The sequence below is a fragment of the Corella eumyota genome, chromosome 3 (genome assembly GCF_963082875.1).
Source record: "Corella eumyota chromosome 3, kaCorEumy4.1, whole genome shotgun sequence".
NCBI classification, from domain to species: domain Eukaryota; kingdom Metazoa; phylum Chordata; class Ascidiacea; order Phlebobranchia; family Corellidae; genus Corella; species Corella eumyota.
Window position 1 is genome coordinate 9,035,999 of NC_137492.1, and position 17,830 is coordinate 9,053,828.

The window sequence follows — 17,830 nt, forward strand, 5'->3', positions numbered from 1 at the left end:
GCTGTATTGTTAACTGCGAAAAAAGTTTTGATTGGTCTAATGACTTTTGTTGTTTGGTTCGGTATGTAACAAATCCGCCATTAAATTGTTTACTGTAACTTGTTATCTGTTCCTAGTCACATGCTTACATTAGTCACGTGGGCACATCTTATCCTCGTTGTCTGTATCACGTGACTTGTGAGTTAAAACTGTAAGAAATGAATAGTATGGGGGTGTCGTAGTGAACAGCCGGATGAACGGTTGTGTTTAGTTGCTTTATATTGTTTGACAATCGTATTGTAAATACATCTGTTATATACTGAACTTGGCGCGAGATTTGTGGTTCAAATAGGTAAGCAGAAAACGGGCAGAGATAAATTTTCGTTACAGGTATTCGTACTATATTAACAGAATGGAATTTATCCCGAAAACCAAAATTTTAAAATTGATTTTATCAATATTTGGGTCAACATTTTTTTACAAAAAATGAACATCTTTTAGAGGAATGCTTAGGTAAAAAGGAGTTAATAGAATAAAAGACTTAATTGTTGGTAAAACGACCATTCTGTTAAAAAAGTTTCGTCAATCCGGCTTAGCATACGCTGTTGCTGCTATAGTACTCGATCCTATTACCAGTGCTCTTAAAGTTTAAAAAAATAAAAGAAAAATGTAATTTTTTGAAAACGCGCGATTCTAGGACAAAATCGTTTAAATTTATTTTTGGGTTTATTTTTGATTTTTTTAATATTTTGACTTTTTTGAATTAAATTGAAGGACAGCAACAACAGATGGTTTATTTACTAGTATGTAGCAACTTTTACATAAGCGTGTTTACAAAATCTGAAACACTTCACAAATCATGCATTTACTTACAAAAAATATGTTTAAAATTCCAGTCAAAACGCGTGACCAACTTGGCCTACAAACTCTTTTTTTACACGAAATGGCAATGGAAACCTGCAAAATTACAAATCACTTCCAAATCGGAAGGTATTAAAGTTTTTACCTTATTTTGCAAAATCTCTGTTAAATTTACAAAAATAAAAAACAAAAAAGTATTTGAAATTTTAAAAGCAGGCTTTTTTTTAGTTTAATAATAATAATAATAATCTTGATTATACTTATATTGAAGTTTGCAAAGTGTTACATATTAAAATAAATTTATTAATTTATTAAATATTATTATTTGTTTTAGGGTAATTAAAGATGAGATTGTCAATTGTGTTTATAATCTTATTTCACGTAAGTTTAAGCCTGGCATATTACGATGACGTCACTATAGTTAACAGCTCGTACAGAGGGGTGGTAATAGCAATCAATCCAGCAATTGCAGAAAACATTACTTTACTCAACGCAATTAAGGTTTTTTATTCAAAAATAATGCAAAAAAATTTACAAATTTAGTTTTTAAATCTGTGTTGTATTTAAAGCATTATTTAAGTATAGGTTATGATATTTATGTAACTCATGCTATATCGACTTTATTTATTTTTTGTTTTTATAAGGCTGCATGGACTGAAGCATCTGCTGCGTTGTTTGTTGCCACGAAAAAAAGAGTTTATTTTGGCGAAATTACTATTTTAGTTCCGAAAACATGGAATGGTTCATACGGAAAAGCGATAACCGAAAAATATAACAAGGTATAAAATAATTTTAAAAAGGCGTAATGCCTTATTATAGCAAACTATTAATTAGTCTAAAAACAAGTCTAAATAATAAAACGCCTCAACAAAGCAAAACTGCTGATTGTGGTGCGTGGTTTATTAACTACTGGCAAATAGTAATTACAAATTGCGTGCAACTTCATAAAGTATGATTATGGTTCTAAAAAACGATGCTTCTTTTTTAATTTTTAGGCTGACGTACTAGTGGTAAAACCCACAAGAGGAAATAACGAACCACAAACCCTAAACACGGGTCAGTGTGGAGATCACGGTTTACACATTTCCTTAACCACAGATTACTTAACGGAGTCAGAGTTTTTAGAAGACTGGGGGCCAAGAGGTAATTTATTATTTAATGTTAGACAATTGCTAAGAAATTATACAAACTCAAATTAAATAACATTTTAAATTCAGCAAATCGTAGTTTAGGTTGCACTTAACCAAACTGTTGGTATTATCAAAGTTGCCATTATCTTACCATTACGTTTTTATAAATTAAAAAAAAACTTTTTAGGAAAAACAATTGTCCACGAATGGGCACATTTACGGTGGGGAGTATTTGATGAAACGGCACAACCTGGTGGCGAAAAATTTTACTTTGATGGAAAGGGTAAAATAAAGGCAACAAAGTAAGAACAATACTTAATCTGTTTAAGAATAATACTTAATCAATAAAGGCGACAAAGTAAGAATAATACTCAATATTTAAAATAATATTTTGTAAGATGCCCAGCTGCTTTAGACGGAGAATTTTTGGAAATAAACCACAAGACAGGACGTGTTAAAGATTGTACATATGACAACGTAACCAATTTGCCTAATCAGGATTGTTCATTTTTTCCATACGATACAGAACAACCAGAAGACTTATCAACTTCTCTGATGTCGCAGCAGTACATGGAAAACGTAATTTGTTTCTTTTCACGTTTTATTACAAACAGAATAACATTTCAATCCAATGTAATATACAATATTTTTAAATTTGTGTAATATTTGAAGAACGAATGCACCAAACTGTGATAAACCTAAATGTGTTTTAGAGTTGCTTTGCATATTTCTATGCGTGATTAGGTCGGCTTCACGGTCTTAACATTTGTTACCTCAACCGAGTCTTGGGTTTCTCTTTGCAGTTTTGGATATTATTAAACATACTGCCAGAAAATTCACTTGTCATTTCGTTTGGGCTCGGCAGAAGTTTTTACCGTTTGTAGCAATCAAACATTTGACCTTATTATGTAAATTCAATTGTTCTAACCACTACACTACATTGGACCACCGAAGCGGTATTAACATTTTACAATGATTTTGTACTTCCGAAAACATTAATATTTTTTCGACTCCGAGTCTATAAAACATAATAAAAACAAGTTTACCCAAGGTCAATTTCTTCTGTCATGACGACCCAAACGACCCGGTTAATCGCCATAACAAAGAAGCTCCTAACGCGCAAAACCGCATGTGTCGAAAGCAAAGCACTTGGTCTGTTATCATGAATTCATCTGATTTTGCAAACAACCTTAACCCGCCTAATGCCAACTTGATGAACACAACCCCCGTGTTTAAACTTGTTAAACCTCACCCCTTTCGAAGATATGTTCTTGTACTGGACATCTCGGTTAGTATGGCTGGGGTGAGTAACATTTAAAGCAGAATTTTACCATTTAAATTTTTAATTTTTTAAACATTTTTGGTTTAAATGCAAATTAAGAAAGTTAAATTAAAATCGAAAACAACATTTTGAAATCGGAAATGTAATTTTTTCCGCATTTGATTAATAATATCCTTTTTGATTCTGGTATTTGGCATATCCTATTAAACCAAAAGTCAGGCTTTCCTTCCGGTTGTTTATAAAAAAACTTGAAAGTAACCTATTTTGCAAAAAAAGATTAAAATGAAAGATCGAATTTTTCAATTTTTATGTCCAAAATGAATTGAATTACAAGTTTGCTATTATAAAGAAGAATTAAATACCTTATTATCATACGCCTCGGAAAAAAGTTGATTTATTTTTCAAATAAATGTTGCAGGAACGACTTACAAAAATGCTTCAAACTGTTCGAATATTTATCGAAGATTTTGTTAGCGATGGCAACCACGTAGGAATTGTGACCTTCGCCAGTTTCGCTAGAACGAAAAGTGAACTTCAACTAGTGCACACCAAAAGTGATAGAGATTATTTGGCGAACCTTCTGCCCGAATCTGTTCGTGGTTCAACTTGCATCGGCTGCGGAATAAACGAAGCTATAGCGGTAAGTATACCCAAATTTGATCTTGAACTAATTAGTTACTCAGTAACAATATTTTATGGTATGTCATATAGGCGGAAAGTCCTAAAACATTTTTAGCTTATTACGTTAACAATTTGTTAAAGAAAAATAATTACAAAATATATATTTAGGTTTTTGAGAATCGCAATGAAAATCTCTGTGGAGATATTGTAGTGTTTACTGATGGAGATGAGACACGACGTCCTTATGTTAAAGAAGTAATGGAAAAAGTTAAAAAGAAGGTATTCTTCTTGTTGGCAATGTTTTTTTCATTTATGTTTTTGTTATTTATATCGAAAAATTCCTTTTGGGAGCCTATTTATTATATCTACAGGGTATCGTTTATAATGTGTTTATTATTAAAATTTTAAGATCATAGATAACTAATGTATAGATTAATACTGTTCTAAAACATTTCTTGAATATTCATTTTTGTAGAAATGTACAATGAATTCTATCTTTTTTACAACAAATGGAAACTCGGATTTGCAAAATCTTGTTCAAGAAACAAAGGGAACATGGTTTTTCAGCAACGACATCGACATCACTTCTCTAATCAACGCGTTCGGAAAACTAGCAAGCAGCCAGGATGGCGATTTAACAAAACAAACAACAACGGTAATTTGGAACAAAACCTACACTTTAAATTACTTTCATATTTAAAAAACATTTTAGCAAAACACTGTAAAAAGGTGTACATTTAAAAGCTAGATTAAATTTTAGGTTACCAGCAAACATTTGGTGTTCAACGCACAACAAACCATCGACGAGGATGTTATTATTGATTCTACTATCGGAAAAGACACCGTGTTTAAATTTTTGTGGTCTAAAGGCGACGCACCACTAGGTAAATAAAGTAATAATGAGAAGTCACACCTGTTATTTTGATACAAATTTTATTTGTTACTGCTATTTTTTAACCTAAAATACTTCTCCGTAAACGCAGTCTCAAGAGCATATAGTATATTTTATAGCAATAGGAGTTGGTAAGGCTCGCTCTTTATCTGATAACCAGTATACTACACTAATAGACAATTAGAATGATGCTTAATACTTTTTGTTTTAGTGGTAACCATAACCGGTCCAGGCGGTTGTCGACACAGTACTGACCAAAGTATGAACAAAAACATGTGCGAGGGTCATCCGCTTGCCGTAATAGAAGACAAAATTAAAATTGTTCGTTTTAAAATTCCTGGAATTGCGGAGGTAAACAATATTTAAAAATGTTGTTGAGTAAATTCCAAATAGAAATATAAAACAAAACTAATTGATAGAAAGTTGTTCTAATTTTTGTTTTTAAATAAATTCTTAATTTAAGAAAGGAAAATGGAGATACGAGATTACTTCCCATGTTGCTCAAAGCATAACGGTTACTTTGACGTCAAAGACACGTGATGAAAATGTTAAACCAATTATAGTACAAGGTGGTTTAACTAAAACTGAGATCAAAAAGTTAGTTGGAGCTGTGGCCTATGCAAGGGTAAATCACAAATTAATTTTATCTGATTTCAACTAAAAGGAAGTTTTTTTTAAATATTTTCAAATAGCTAACATAAAAAATAAAGTCAAATTAACGAATCTCCAACACTTTTATCTTTGCCTGTAGCCCTTACAACTAAAGTAAAGTACTATGTTAAAGGTGACTCAGGGAGGATTGCCGGTAGTGGGAGCCACAGTAAAAATGAAAATAGGTCGACCTGATGGAACGAACGTTGAAATTCGATTATTTGATAAAGGAGATGGTAAATATTAAAACTTAAATATTTAAGAAAAACATTTTTTTAAATGTTGTTGATTTGTATTTACATGCAATTATGTTTCATTTTAGTGCCAGACCAAAAAGCAAATGACGGAACCTATTCGAAATATTTTACTGGTTACACCACACAAGGACGTTATAGTGTCTCGGTAAAATTTCTATTCAAATATTAGTTTACTTTTTCTCTTTTATGATAATCGTTTTTATTTGTTTAAGATTTCGGCAACTGGGGCAAATGGAAGCGCGGTTAACCAGACAAGTGTAGGTTTAAACGCAGCTTTCAGAGTAGGATACATCAAAAAAGATGGTATGAAATGACAAGATAAAATATAGGCTATTATAAAATTAAGTTTAAACTAGCCTTTAAAACAGTTTAATTTGGAATACGAATCGCCTTTTAGCTAAGGCCACGTTAACAGAATACTAGGTCAAATATTATTAAAACTATAGGTGAAGTTGTTTTAAACAAAAACGGAGACAAAAATCAACCGAAACCAATCGAGGACGAGGTCGAAGAGATCGGTGATTTTTCAAGAGTTGTAGCGGGCGATTCATTTTCTTTTTCCGGGTAAATCATTAATTTACCTTTATTGAATATTTTTTTAAAGACTGCTTCGCCTAAATAGGTGTTAGGTAAAATAAAATTAAGTGCTTTTTAACTGCTTTTTTTCACAAAATTATGATTTGAAAATATTACGTAATATAAATAACAGGCTAGTAGTCGCAGAAGACGTGGATGTTTATGCTCCTAATAAAATTGGTGACTTGAAGGTCAAACAAGCTAATATAAACAATCCGGATGACGGCGTAATTTTAAGTTTTACTGCACCTGGGGACGATCTTGATTCTGGGACGGGTAAGCTAAATATTTTTACTTCTCTGAAATATTAAATTAATTAAATTAAAAGAGTTTAAAATGATTGTACAATTAAAAAAGTTGATTTGTAAATTACTTTTGGTAAAAACCTTCTTTAAAAAAATTTTAAAAGAGTCTTAACGTTTTTTACCGAGCGAAATGGAAAGGTAATGTTGTTTTTAAACTGGTAATTACAGCCGACTACTACACGATAGCATATCACATTGTTAGCAACGGTTCCACAACACAAGTTACATCTGAAGATATTATTACCGGAAATCTCACCGCTCCACTAGAACATGGATCAAAAGAAACATTTCTTTTAAAAACACCAAATATTACTCAAAAAAGTGGAGTAGTAAAGTAACTATTGCTATTTTTTTAATTTATATTTTAGCCAATAGTTTCTTTTTTAAACGGAACTACTTGTAATATACAGTCCTCAAACGAACTCTTTTAATTAAGAGTTTTTGCCAATTCTTGTGTATTTACGGTTCTTGGTAATTTTTCCGCGTTATATAAGGTCCCAAAAAGTGTTGTTTTTACTTATTTGTGGTACTATGTAAATTTTATTTCCTGTAAAAATAAAACTATAATCTAATTAAAGGATAGCCTACACCGTTTATGCTACAGATGAAAACAACAATAACGGAGAACCATCTTTTGAAGAAATTTTAAATCTTTATTTCAAACCACCAGATCGTCCAACCCTACCACCAACCATAAGAGTGGAAACCACTACTTCCAAAACAACAACCAGACCAACTAAAAAACCATCAAGGCATTCAAGTAAGGGTAAAATGATGGTAACATAGTTTTATTTGTAACAACTAAAAAATTATAGAAAAAGATGCACAACTTAATATTTTTTACATACAGAAAAACGAAAAAATTACTTGTTGTACAAAATACGAGTTATTAGTAAAGCATTAAGGTCTAGTTTTCACAAAAAAATATTTTATATTAAATTTTTATGTTTATAAACATCCGTTTATAAACATCCGTTTATTTAGCGATTATTTTCTTTTAAGCGGATAGGAAATGTGCGTCATCTTCTGGGGTTTTTTAAGTAACATACAGTAAACCATATGTCGTTTAAGGCTGTTTAGTATTTCGGTTTGTTAAAAATGTGTTATTACTAAATTTATCAACATTTGGGGTCAGGATAGTATATTTAATTTATTAAAATTTAAATATTTTAAGTGTTTATTTTAAAATTAATTAGTTAATCGCTTAAGTGCTAAATTTAACAATTAAGGAGACAAAATGCATTTTTAAACCGCTTTAAAGCGGTTAATGTTTCCAACAATTTTGCGATTCGAAGCCATTAGTCGCTAACTTTAACGACCTGTTATAGAATTGGAAGAGAAAAAATGGTGCCGAAATTCTTACCGCAGAGCATATCGTGTAGCTTACGGAGCTGCTTGCGCAAGATACAACAATGAAGCTTATGTGGCAGCATGTTATGCAGCAAGACAACAGTATTACTGGACCCGTGAAAATTTTCATTTTGAATGTGAGAAGTTGGATTATAGTACAGCTTGCATAAAGGCGTATTACGAGGCATGTAACAACTACTACTGTACTACTTGTTACTCACACTTCTACAGAGCCAGTTATAGTTTATACACTTCTTAAAAACTTTTATGGGGCCTTAAAGTTAAACTATAGCCTTAATAATCTTTAACGTTGTTTACAATGTAGTTGTATATAACTGGTGTTATTGTTTGTATTCATGTTAAAAACTAAATTTATTTGATGAATAAAATATGTTTAAAATAGTCTGATGAGTTTTAACTATTATTATTAAATTAGAAGTTATATAAATGTTGAATTAATTATTAAGTCAAATCTAAACTTTTAAATGATAAAAGTAGTTTTTTGTCCCCCTCTTATAAGCTGCCTATTAATTTACCACGAAGGGTTGGCCGATAAAAGGCTCTGTTATTTATTAATACTACTCCATTTAAAATTACAAGTAATGCAATAGTTTTCTTATAACAAATATTAACCAAAATGAACAAACTATATTTAAAATAATAAGCAATAACTGCGTTAATAAAGATATTTACATTATACTGATACAAATTACATTTGACAACAATTTTGTTTTTGTTTTAATAAACTTCTATTTAAATATTTTGTGCTTTTGATGTGAACGAAGTTTCGTAAAAAAAATGTAAAATAATCACATGCGAGATCTCGCCGATGACTTTGTTGTAAAAACAGCGCCAGTCTCGTGCGTTTGTAAAGAAACAACACTTTTCCTTTTATTTTTCCAGATCTTAGCAGCAAACTGGTCAAGAAAATTTGAATAAAGAATAGGATTGAGAGCACTGTTAATAGGAAGTAGTACAATGGCTGCAACAGCGTATGCTACACCTGGTATTCTAACACCTCCAAAATTGATAAATGCCATGATTGAAATTGGAACCCAGCAACAAAAATCAGTGGCTACCAATCGAAGAATTTTTCTCTGGAGAACTGTTAACGACATATTTTGTTATCAGTTAAAAATCCATAAACGTTATACTAAAAAATTTAAGGATTTTACTTAACTGATCACAATTGTTTTCCCGAAAGGGTCGTAACTCGCAATTAATATATGCCTGTAATATTTAGCACCACAAACAGCAGTTTTTTTCTATTTTAAAGGCATATAAGTTGGAAAGACCTGGTCATCAAGCTCCATTATATATAGTTTTGCGTAAATACCTAAATCGGGTTATATGCAACTATATTGCCTTACCTTTCGATTTGTTTTGAGGCTTTGTTGCATTGCCAAGCGATGCCGCAGTTCTTCTTGATCTTACGTAGACTACCAAGTAAGAACAAGCAACAAATGCGAATGACAGGAAGTTGAACAAGGTAACAAGCAAGGAAAATGTCCACGCGTTATTTTCACTAGTAACAAAAATTTTTGGTATACAGACACTTTCCGCGCTGTAGTATCTAAAGCATAACTTTAGAATAAACAAAATCTTCAAGTTGGCTCAAAAAATTTCTTTTATAACTTACTTTAAATTACCAATATTGAGTTAAAGTGTAATCAATTAGTTTTAATATGAGTAAGAGTTGTTACAACGGTAATATTAAAAAATAAATATAAAATATTACCCGAAGTAGCCTTTAGTCTTTAAAAATTTCGAGTAATTTTGATTTAAATTCATGGCGTCTGTGAGTGCGGACCACGATCTTGCTTGACTTGCAAATTTTATTAATCCATCAGGTGGAGTAGAATAGTTGTAAATAAAGGGTCTACTGGTAGATATGTTAGGAGGGTTGTATATAAAGGTCTGTAGTTTTGTTACAAAGGATTTGGCTGACTTAAAATTGACGATTGTGTTTTGAAAGAACGGATTGTCCGGTATCCAGGCTTTCTCAACAAATAAACTTTCAAAAAACGCGGTTAGTGGAAGAATGGCAAGTAAGGTTGAGGTTATCCAAGCGCAGATAATTAAAAGTAGCACAAGTCGAGGGTTTGGTTTTGAGGAAGACGTGAACGGCTAAAATACAGCAACTTTAAATTTTCATTTTAATTGGCTTTCAATTTTAGTTTAAATGAGAATAAATACAATGTGGTTTGTTGCAAAATATTAGGTTAACAGTAGACATATGAGCATAAGACATTTGGCGCACCTAATAAAAAACGTATTTAAATAAATGACTTACGTGAAACACAGCATACAATCGAAAACTTGTCAGCAGAATCATTGTTACTACCGAAGTCTCAGTTGAAATGACAACCAAACAACCCATGAATGTGCATCTTGAACTGGACAACCAGGCTAGCCTATTAGCACAGTAGACACCACTGTAGGCTACGCCTGCAGATCCCAGCATTAAAAGATATATTCCCATTATCAAGTCGGCAAACGCAAGGTTAAATACTAGCATGTGATTGGCTTGTAGAGAGGCCGAGCTATCGGTTTTTTGAAATATCCGATATAGGGTTCGACTCTCTCCGACCAGGACGCTCTAGAAATAAAATTGTATAACACAATTGTTTGTTGTATTTTTGTCGTTAGATACATTTTGTGTTGGTATTAAGATTTTAACTCGGCCAGCCTATAGCCTTAGTTTTAATATTGGTCACCTAAAAATAATCGTCATTAACAGGAATCCAACAGTATGAGTGAACTGTTAAGTAAACTTAAGCTGCAAATTCTACCTACCATGTTTCCTCCTATTGCAAACAAGCCCATGATCCAAACTAGAGCGCGAAGAACCGGGTTAGCAATAAGCTCGTATTTTGAAGAGAACACATTTTCGTGTTCCTGTTTGGAAATCGTTGGGCATTCGTCACTCCAATCTCCGCAATCACCCCTTCCATCAAATTTCTAAAAAAAAATAAATACCGTTTTATGATATAAAATGTAACCTTTATTTATATATTGGCTCGTTTACACCGTTGTCTCAAATCACCAAAGTAATAATAAGTTTATCTTTTAAATATGTCCTGATTTTGTTTTAAAAAAAAAGTTGCATCTTCATTGCATAAAAAGTTATTGTAGTCGGTAATTAAAAAAATATGTTTGTGTCTTTCTATCTTATAATTTACTGGCAAACATTATTATTTAACCTTATGTTCTTTGACAAAAAGAGTATCTCCTTGGTCCTCACAATAAAACCTTCCGTCGTCGCAACCTATTTCGTCACTTCGGTCGTCACAGTTAATGTTAAAGTCGCACACGAACTTTTTGTCGATCGATATCTAAAACCACAACACAAAAATACATAAATGCAAAACAAATTTATAGCAAGTTTGAATATTTCTTTGATAAAAAATTTAAGGCATGTAAAAGTAAAAAACTGAAAACATCACCAACGTTTTTTAATGAACATTTTTAAGTTTTAACATTTTCATTGCTTTCAAATTAAAACGAACTTCAGTATTTAACTTTTCTACCCTGATATATCAAATATTTAAACATGCCTTAGTTTTTCCTAGTACTGGACATTGAAATCTCATAGGGCAGGTTTTATTTATTTCGTCTGAACCGTCTGCACAATCTAATTCACCATCACATAGTTTTTCATTGGGAATGTTAATCGGGCCAGACCACGATGTGGTGCAATAAAATCTATGTGGACATCTTTTTTTATCCTCATCTTCCTTTGATATGGGACAGTCTATTTTACCATCGCACCATTCATTATTCCACACAGTTTTGGTTTCAATTGTATCTTTAACTTCTGGTATGGTTGAAACCTATAAAATAGGTTGCATATATGTTTTTATGTAGCTTACAATGTTAATGCTTGGGCATAAACCAGAAGATTCAGTAAATTGTTAAAGTTATAGATGTTTATGACTATGCTATAAATAACTGTCTGTCACCTTTCTGGTTTTTAAAATTAAAAAGCAGAAAGTTAATGTTCACTTAGGTTTATGTAAGTATTATAACGTTAATAACTAAAACTGTTTTAAATAAGTTTTCTATTTTTTATTTTATGTTTTAAAAATGTTTATTAGGTATAGTAATTTTTCATCTTTCATAAGTATCTTGTAGAGTTTGTTTACAAGTAGTAAACAAGTTTATCACCTTATATTGACATTCTAAATATTCTATTTTTGGAAGATTAAATAAAGAACCAAAATCAGGTGACTTCCATTCACAAAGGAACTCTTTTTCGGTGTTGCCAACGCAAACATGATTACATTCGTCAGCTGGTAAACCGTCTGGTGGACATTCACCATTTCCGTCACACAATGTAGCTGTTTTTACAGCACATACCACATTGCATCTGGAAAAAAAAACGAGTTGGCTGGACAAACTTAAAAGCAAGAACTAGTTTAGAAGGTATTATTAAATGGCCAAGTAGAAAAGAATTTTTTTGTGACAATACATTTATGCAATAAAAAAATATGCATTAAAAACATATATCCTAAAAATTCGACCTGCAAGTTTCTTGTAGGTTGCTGGTTGTAGCCTTATCGCAAGATAAAGTTCCTCTGCAGTATGAGAATCTAAACAAAGTTGAAATTATTTAGGTAATACTTGTTTGCTTAGAAAGGTTTATAATAAACTATTTACCTTTCATCTCTTGCATCTTCACAATCTGTCACTCCATCACAAATCGATGATCTTGGAAGACAAATTCCGTTCCCACATTTTATTTCGCCAACGTTACAACTGCATGTTAATCAAAAACAATTGCTTTGAAATTAATTAATTTTAAAAAACTATTATTTAAACCATTAAAATTTTTAAAATGTTTTGCCCATTTTATGATGCGATTTATCACTTTTTTTTACTTGGCCGCATTATAAGTATATTTAATCAAGTTCAGAAATTGAAAGTCTTAACAAATGGCTTTACGAACTCAAGTTTCAATTTTGAATAATAATTTTAAATAATGTATTTTAAACATGAAAACCATAATAAGATAATGTTTTTTTTATATTAATTACCGTTTAACCAACGCCCATACAAGTTATTTAAGACCCATATACTTAATCAGTAGTATCAAAATATTTAATTTGCTCTAAAACATAAGACCTACCTATTATTATCGTTGTTTATTGTGTTCTCTACCAACATTTTTAGATGGCCACAAATAACTGGCACTTCAGCTTCGCACAAGCACTCATCTGACATGTCTGGACAATCAATTGTTGCGTCACAAATCCTTTCGCGAGGAATTATGATGTCATCTGCAAAGCACTTGAAGCATCTTGAATCATCAAACACAAGATTGTTTCTGTGACGTCAATAAAAAAATATACGCCAATCTTATTTTTTTAAATGTTAACTTTTCAAATGTTAATTCACTTAATGCGATTTGTTATCACCAATATTATTAATGTTTTACTATTTTTAGTTTTTTTAAATTTTTCAATATGTTGCTGCCTTAAATATTTATAGATTAAGTTTAAAATGACTATTTTACTCAGTTAGCTTGTAGCAAATATCCTCCCCGTTGTCACAATCTTTAAACTGATCCTTAACAAGTTGTTGGGGTAAACGACAAATCTTCCCGTTCCTTAAACATTTAAACCCCGCTCCTGCTTCACCCCATTCTTTGTCTTCGGCACAGCCATCACAACTGTTTTCGTTACAAATTGTGGCACGTGCCACGCATTTTAAAGTGTCTTGACACCTGTAATGTGTGTCACAACCCGCGTCGCAAGGACTGATGTTTTTGCAAGAGATATAATTGTCGCAAATATATTTCGTATTCAAAACACAACTCTTGTTCCAAATGTGATCTTTTGGTTCGCAGCTAAAGTAAAGTTTGGGTTTATATTTGTTTTTAAGTAATGTTGCATTTTTTAGCGCGAAAGTTTTTGCAAACCTTTAATAGATATTATCATTTTCAAAATCTCCTATTAACTTCCTTAAAATATTTTGCCATTTGTTAAAAAAATCCACTTTAACATTTTATTTATATTTTTTTATAAGTTTCGTAATAGGAATTAATGTAACTATTTTTTAGTTTGTTATGTAATTCTTTTTTAGTTTGTAAACCTTCTTTCAGTTTCCTTACACTCCGGACATCCGTCAGATGTCGCTATTTCGTCTGAACCGTCGCTACAGTCTGCCGTTCCATCACAAAAATAATCCGTAGGAATTAGTTTTCCATCATTACACGTGAAATCTAAAATAAATTTGCTGTTTCAGTAATGCACTTTAAAGTTTTAACCAAAAAACATTTTTACTTACTTAAATTAATTGATTCCACTTGGCAAAATAAACAAAGACAGAGCAGAACTAAACTTATGCAAAACAACTTCATTCTGTGCCTTAACCTTTAAGCAATTTTAAACAAAAAATACGATGACTGCATATTAAAACGTTCCTTAAAAATATATTTTTAAGTAAATGGGCTGTATGTAATTAAAGTGTAAACTATTTCCACGAATTTAAAAGGAAACTCGCTGCTTGTTTTAATAAATCTGTTAATCTATTATAACTACAAACATTAATAAATATATAAAAATGTAGTTATATTCTGAAGGTACGTATAACCAACCAAAATAAAATATTTAAAAAACAAACATGTTTAAATCAAATTCTTTCAAAAAATAAAATAAACCTGTGAGTTGCAAAAGATATCTAATATTTTAATTTATTTTACTTTAAACAGAAATTTTCTTGATTAATTCTTCTGAAAAATATCTGCGCAGCATTTTTTGCAAGAACTTTTGTTCAAAATACAATCTTCTAAAATTGTTCTGTGAAAAAATACGAACAGAAGTCAATTTGTTATTTGCTTAGTAGCCCAAACAGGTACTTGTCTTGTTTATAACAAAACCTAGCAATCGATAACCACTTCAACACTAGTTCTTCGTTTTCAGCATTTGGTTATGTTTATAAATCAATTCTTAACTAAGATAAAAACGCATAAAACTTATTTTTATGTTTTTTAGATTTATTTTTGTGTCACTATAAATTTAAAACATTTTTAATTTAAGGCGCTTTAAACGATGTGAACTTGATACCTCGTCGTAACGAATTTACCCTCTATATTTAGGCCGCCTTAAAGTTGTCCTTTCTATTTTGAAAATAAAGATATATAAAAATATAAAAATAACATCACGAAATATTGTGGTAAAAAATATGTTTTATTATTGTTTTATAAACACCCTCTGGGGTTTATAAGTTCAGTACAATTAATTGTTTGGGTAATTATAATTCTTAATACAAATCGCAGATGGCTAATTTGCCTGTACTTCAATTGTTTGACCTTCAGCACGTGCTGTTCCTTTTTGTGGTAGTTTTAATTACAAGATCCCAGATTATGGAGATTTCAACCTATACACAAATCCGCTGGGACGCCAAGTTCCTTTGTAAAGCATTAACCATAACTATAACATTTAAAATACGTATATATGAAGTTCAAAAATGCTTTTATTAACTGAGTTTTTTATTGTTAATGAGCTAGTGTATTAGGTGTGGCATAATAAATGTATGGTCATAATATTAGGGGTCGTTTATCAAATTTGACAATATTGTTGGGCGTTTTGTTTGGTTTGTAGTTTTATAGTGTATAAGCGTATAGCTAAAGGACTTTAATATTTTTGTGCAGATTTAATTTGAGGAAAAACATTAAAACGACATGTGTGTAGTAAATTCGTGTACATAATTATTAGAATTGCGTTAAACAAATAAGTAATAACATAAAAACATTGGTTGGTTAGCTTTAGTTTAAAAGGAGCGAATGGTCCAAAAAAGAAACCAGTTCTCACATGAAAATTTCAAATTTCTTAATTCCAAGCTACTTAAAAATACGGAAAACCAAAGCCTGTGTAGATATTCGGTTGCAGAATTTAATTGTTTAGTAACTGGTCAGGTATTTCGCGTGTGGGCTATTACATTGTCTAGCAACCGCCCGTGAACGTTTACCGACGTCATTTAAACACCAAAAAAACTTTTGTGTGGATTTTCACATTAAAACGAAGATTTTATTTTGTATTAAACGATTGCGGAAAGGCTACAAATTTGAAAAGGAATTTTAGTACGTTAAAAGTATTTTAGCAAACTCAAGCTTTTGTATGCTTATAAGTAAATACAGACAATGCACAATTTTATTAACAATTTAACATTAGGTTTATAATTGATGCATAAAAAAATAGAATGTTTAGTCAACAAAAAGTACGGTTTAAATTAAAATATGAGTTTTTTTTATAATAAATGAAACGTGAGAAAGGGTTATAGATGTTTTTGGGTTTCATTTGTGTTTTGTATAGTAATCTAGCTCAGTACTAAAAGTGTTTAGAGTCGGTATAATAAACATCAAACAGGAAGGATGTAAGTAAGGAATTGAATTGACGCTAGAGGCACTTAAATCTTGTTTTTGCTTTTTGCCTTGACTAGATCGTAGCCAAGATTATAGAAATTGGAAATTTGCAGATCTTATCAGCAGTTTAGGCATATTGGATAAACATTAAGTTGAATTTTATTTTAGTAGGATTCCGATAAGATACAGAAAATGTGTTTAGTCTAATAAGCCCTTAAAAATTTTAACTAAATAAAATTAAACGCCGTTTTACGTCCAAACTAAAGTCTTTTGTGCTTGTACTAAATCGATCGTAAATTAAATTTCTTTTGTTGAGTTAGTTCGTAGTCAAGTTATTTTAAGTCAGCAAATAGTTAGGTAAGGTATTGAAAGGTTACGTCACCATATTTTGATGTCAATCAAATAAGAAACGTATTTTTATTTTTTGGAAATAAACCAGTTGTGCGTGAAACAGTAATCTGATTTCAGTCATTAAATCGTTTGGCGGCAATGTGTGCAATTAACTACTTAGCATCTCGCTCGTATTTAATCAGGCCCCGCGGCGCAAATGTCCTGGTCAGCAGCTCAGGTGGCTTTTAATAGTCAAAGTAATCGTGTTTTCGTTTTATTTTGATGTTTTGGGTTTACTATTTCAATGTAATTGTATATGATGACTACTACTACTAAAGAAAACTAGGTTGCGCGAAAAAGGTTTTGCTTGTTTGGCGGTAAAACAGTATAGGATTAACCGTCAGCCTACCTGACTACGACTAACAGAAATTTATGCAGATTACAAGTTGTAATTGGTTAATAAGTGGGTAAAAAAAACCTGCCTATTGATGTTTTATTTTTATAAACCTTAGTAAGATTATTCAAATACTTGTGGCAACAGAAATTTTTAACATTTGGCCAAAAATTTCAAGTACTATATAAGGAGAAAAATTGAACTTTTTATTGAGGTTTTTTAGTTGGTTACGCTTAATTAACGCTTTAGCTAATGCGCCAGCTCATTAACTGTTTTGTTTTGCAGTTGTATTTAAATTCTGAAGGTTTAGTATTACTCGTTACTTTGCTCGAAGTATCAAGCGATCGATATTGTTGCTCAATTTACAAATATTTTTGCCTGCGAGTACGTATTAAATTGTGCAAATTTTAGAACTATTCCAATTATGTAGTCATAAGTGATATTATTTTTTACCGTTGGTTAGAGATGTGATCTTAGTACAAAAATAGATTTTTTTATTTGAAATGAAGGTATGTGTATGTTGTTTAGTTTGAGCTATGGTTTACTGAAAATAAAATAATAAAGTTAAGTTGTTCATGAACATTCCTTTTTAAGATTCGAGATAATAAATTGGCAATTTTGATTTGTTTGTGAAGAACTTTAAGCCTTAAGTTAGTTAAATAAACAAAGTGCCAATATTCCCATTGTTAGATGATTAGAAGATTATAAAACATCAAAAACTTTTAAAAATGTTTCTGTTACAACAATGCAGTCAAATATGCTCAAAATTTTGTATTTGTCAAGTCAAACAGCATTTTTACTCTAACTTTAGGCCTATTCAAAATCTTAAAACTCTCA

At 31.0% G+C, this 17,830-nt stretch overlaps 2 protein-coding genes across 3 annotated transcripts; one reads left to right on the forward strand and one right to left on the reverse strand.

Moving 5' to 3' along the window:
- Positions 1–866: 866 nt before the first annotated feature.
- LOC145746355 (calcium-activated chloride channel regulator 1-like) lies at positions 867–8,734 on the forward strand. 2 transcript variants are annotated; one of them, XM_082564621.1, is made up of 21 exons: positions 867–969; positions 1,175–1,341; positions 1,485–1,619; positions 1,836–1,983; positions 2,158–2,272; positions 2,369–2,549; positions 3,022–3,258; positions 3,671–3,892; positions 4,042–4,152; positions 4,349–4,528; positions 4,634–4,757; positions 4,977–5,116; positions 5,229–5,390; positions 5,550–5,652; positions 5,739–5,818; positions 5,886–5,976; positions 6,120–6,237; positions 6,383–6,525; positions 6,723–6,888; positions 7,133–7,314; positions 7,883–8,734. In XM_082564621.1, the coding sequence occupies exons 2-21, from the start codon at positions 1,186–1,188 to the stop codon at positions 8,161–8,163; spliced, it is 3,075 nt and encodes a 1,024-aa protein (XP_082420747.1). In that variant the 5' UTR covers positions 867–969; positions 1,175–1,185; the 3' UTR covers positions 8,164–8,734. The 2 variants fall into 2 exon arrangements, with proteins under 2 accessions (XP_082420747.1, XP_082420746.1); XM_082564620.1 differs by having other exon boundaries at positions 868–969; positions 3,022–3,273.
- On the reverse strand, positions 8,464–14,317 carry LOC145746356 (uncharacterized). Its single transcript, XM_082564623.1, has 14 exons — positions 14,193–14,317; positions 13,998–14,127; positions 13,420–13,752; positions 13,033–13,230; positions 12,564–12,662; positions 12,428–12,496; positions 12,072–12,273; positions 11,462–11,737; positions 11,108–11,239; positions 10,701–10,865; positions 10,198–10,503; positions 9,643–10,031; positions 9,275–9,477; positions 8,464–9,009 (listed from the first exon to the last, which is right to left on the reverse strand). The coding sequence occupies exons 1-14, from the start codon at positions 14,263–14,265 to the stop codon at positions 8,714–8,716; spliced, it is 2,871 nt and encodes a 956-aa protein (XP_082420749.1). The 5' UTR covers positions 14,266–14,317; the 3' UTR covers positions 8,464–8,713.
- Between the last annotated feature and the right edge of the window lie 3,513 nt (positions 14,318–17,830).

Bases quoted from the DNA above. Each gene is read 5' to 3' on its own strand.
- LOC145746356 (XM_082564623.1), bottom strand. From the start codon at position 14,265: ATGAAGTTGTTTTGCATAAGTTTAGTTCTGCTCTGTCTTTGTTTATTT. The intron at 13,231-13,419 runs GTAAAATAGTCA...TTGACGTCACAG, and splicing joins ATTTGCTACAAGCTAACTGA to AAACAATCTTGTGTTTGATG. The intron at 11,240-11,461 runs GCATGTTTAAAT...TTGTGGTTTTAG, and splicing joins CAGTACTAGGAAAAACTAAG to ATATCGATCGACAAAAAGTT.
- LOC145746355 (XM_082564620.1), top strand. From the start codon at position 1,186: ATGAGATTGTCAATTGTGTTTATAATCTTATTTCACGTAAGTTTAAGC. The intron at 1,984-2,157 runs GTAATTTATTAT...AAAACTTTTTAG, and splicing joins AGAAGACTGGGGGCCAAGAG to GAAAAACAATTGTCCACGAA. The intron at 5,977-6,119 runs GTATGAAATGAC...TTAAAACTATAG, and splicing joins AGGATACATCAAAAAAGATG to GTGAAGTTGTTTTAAACAAA.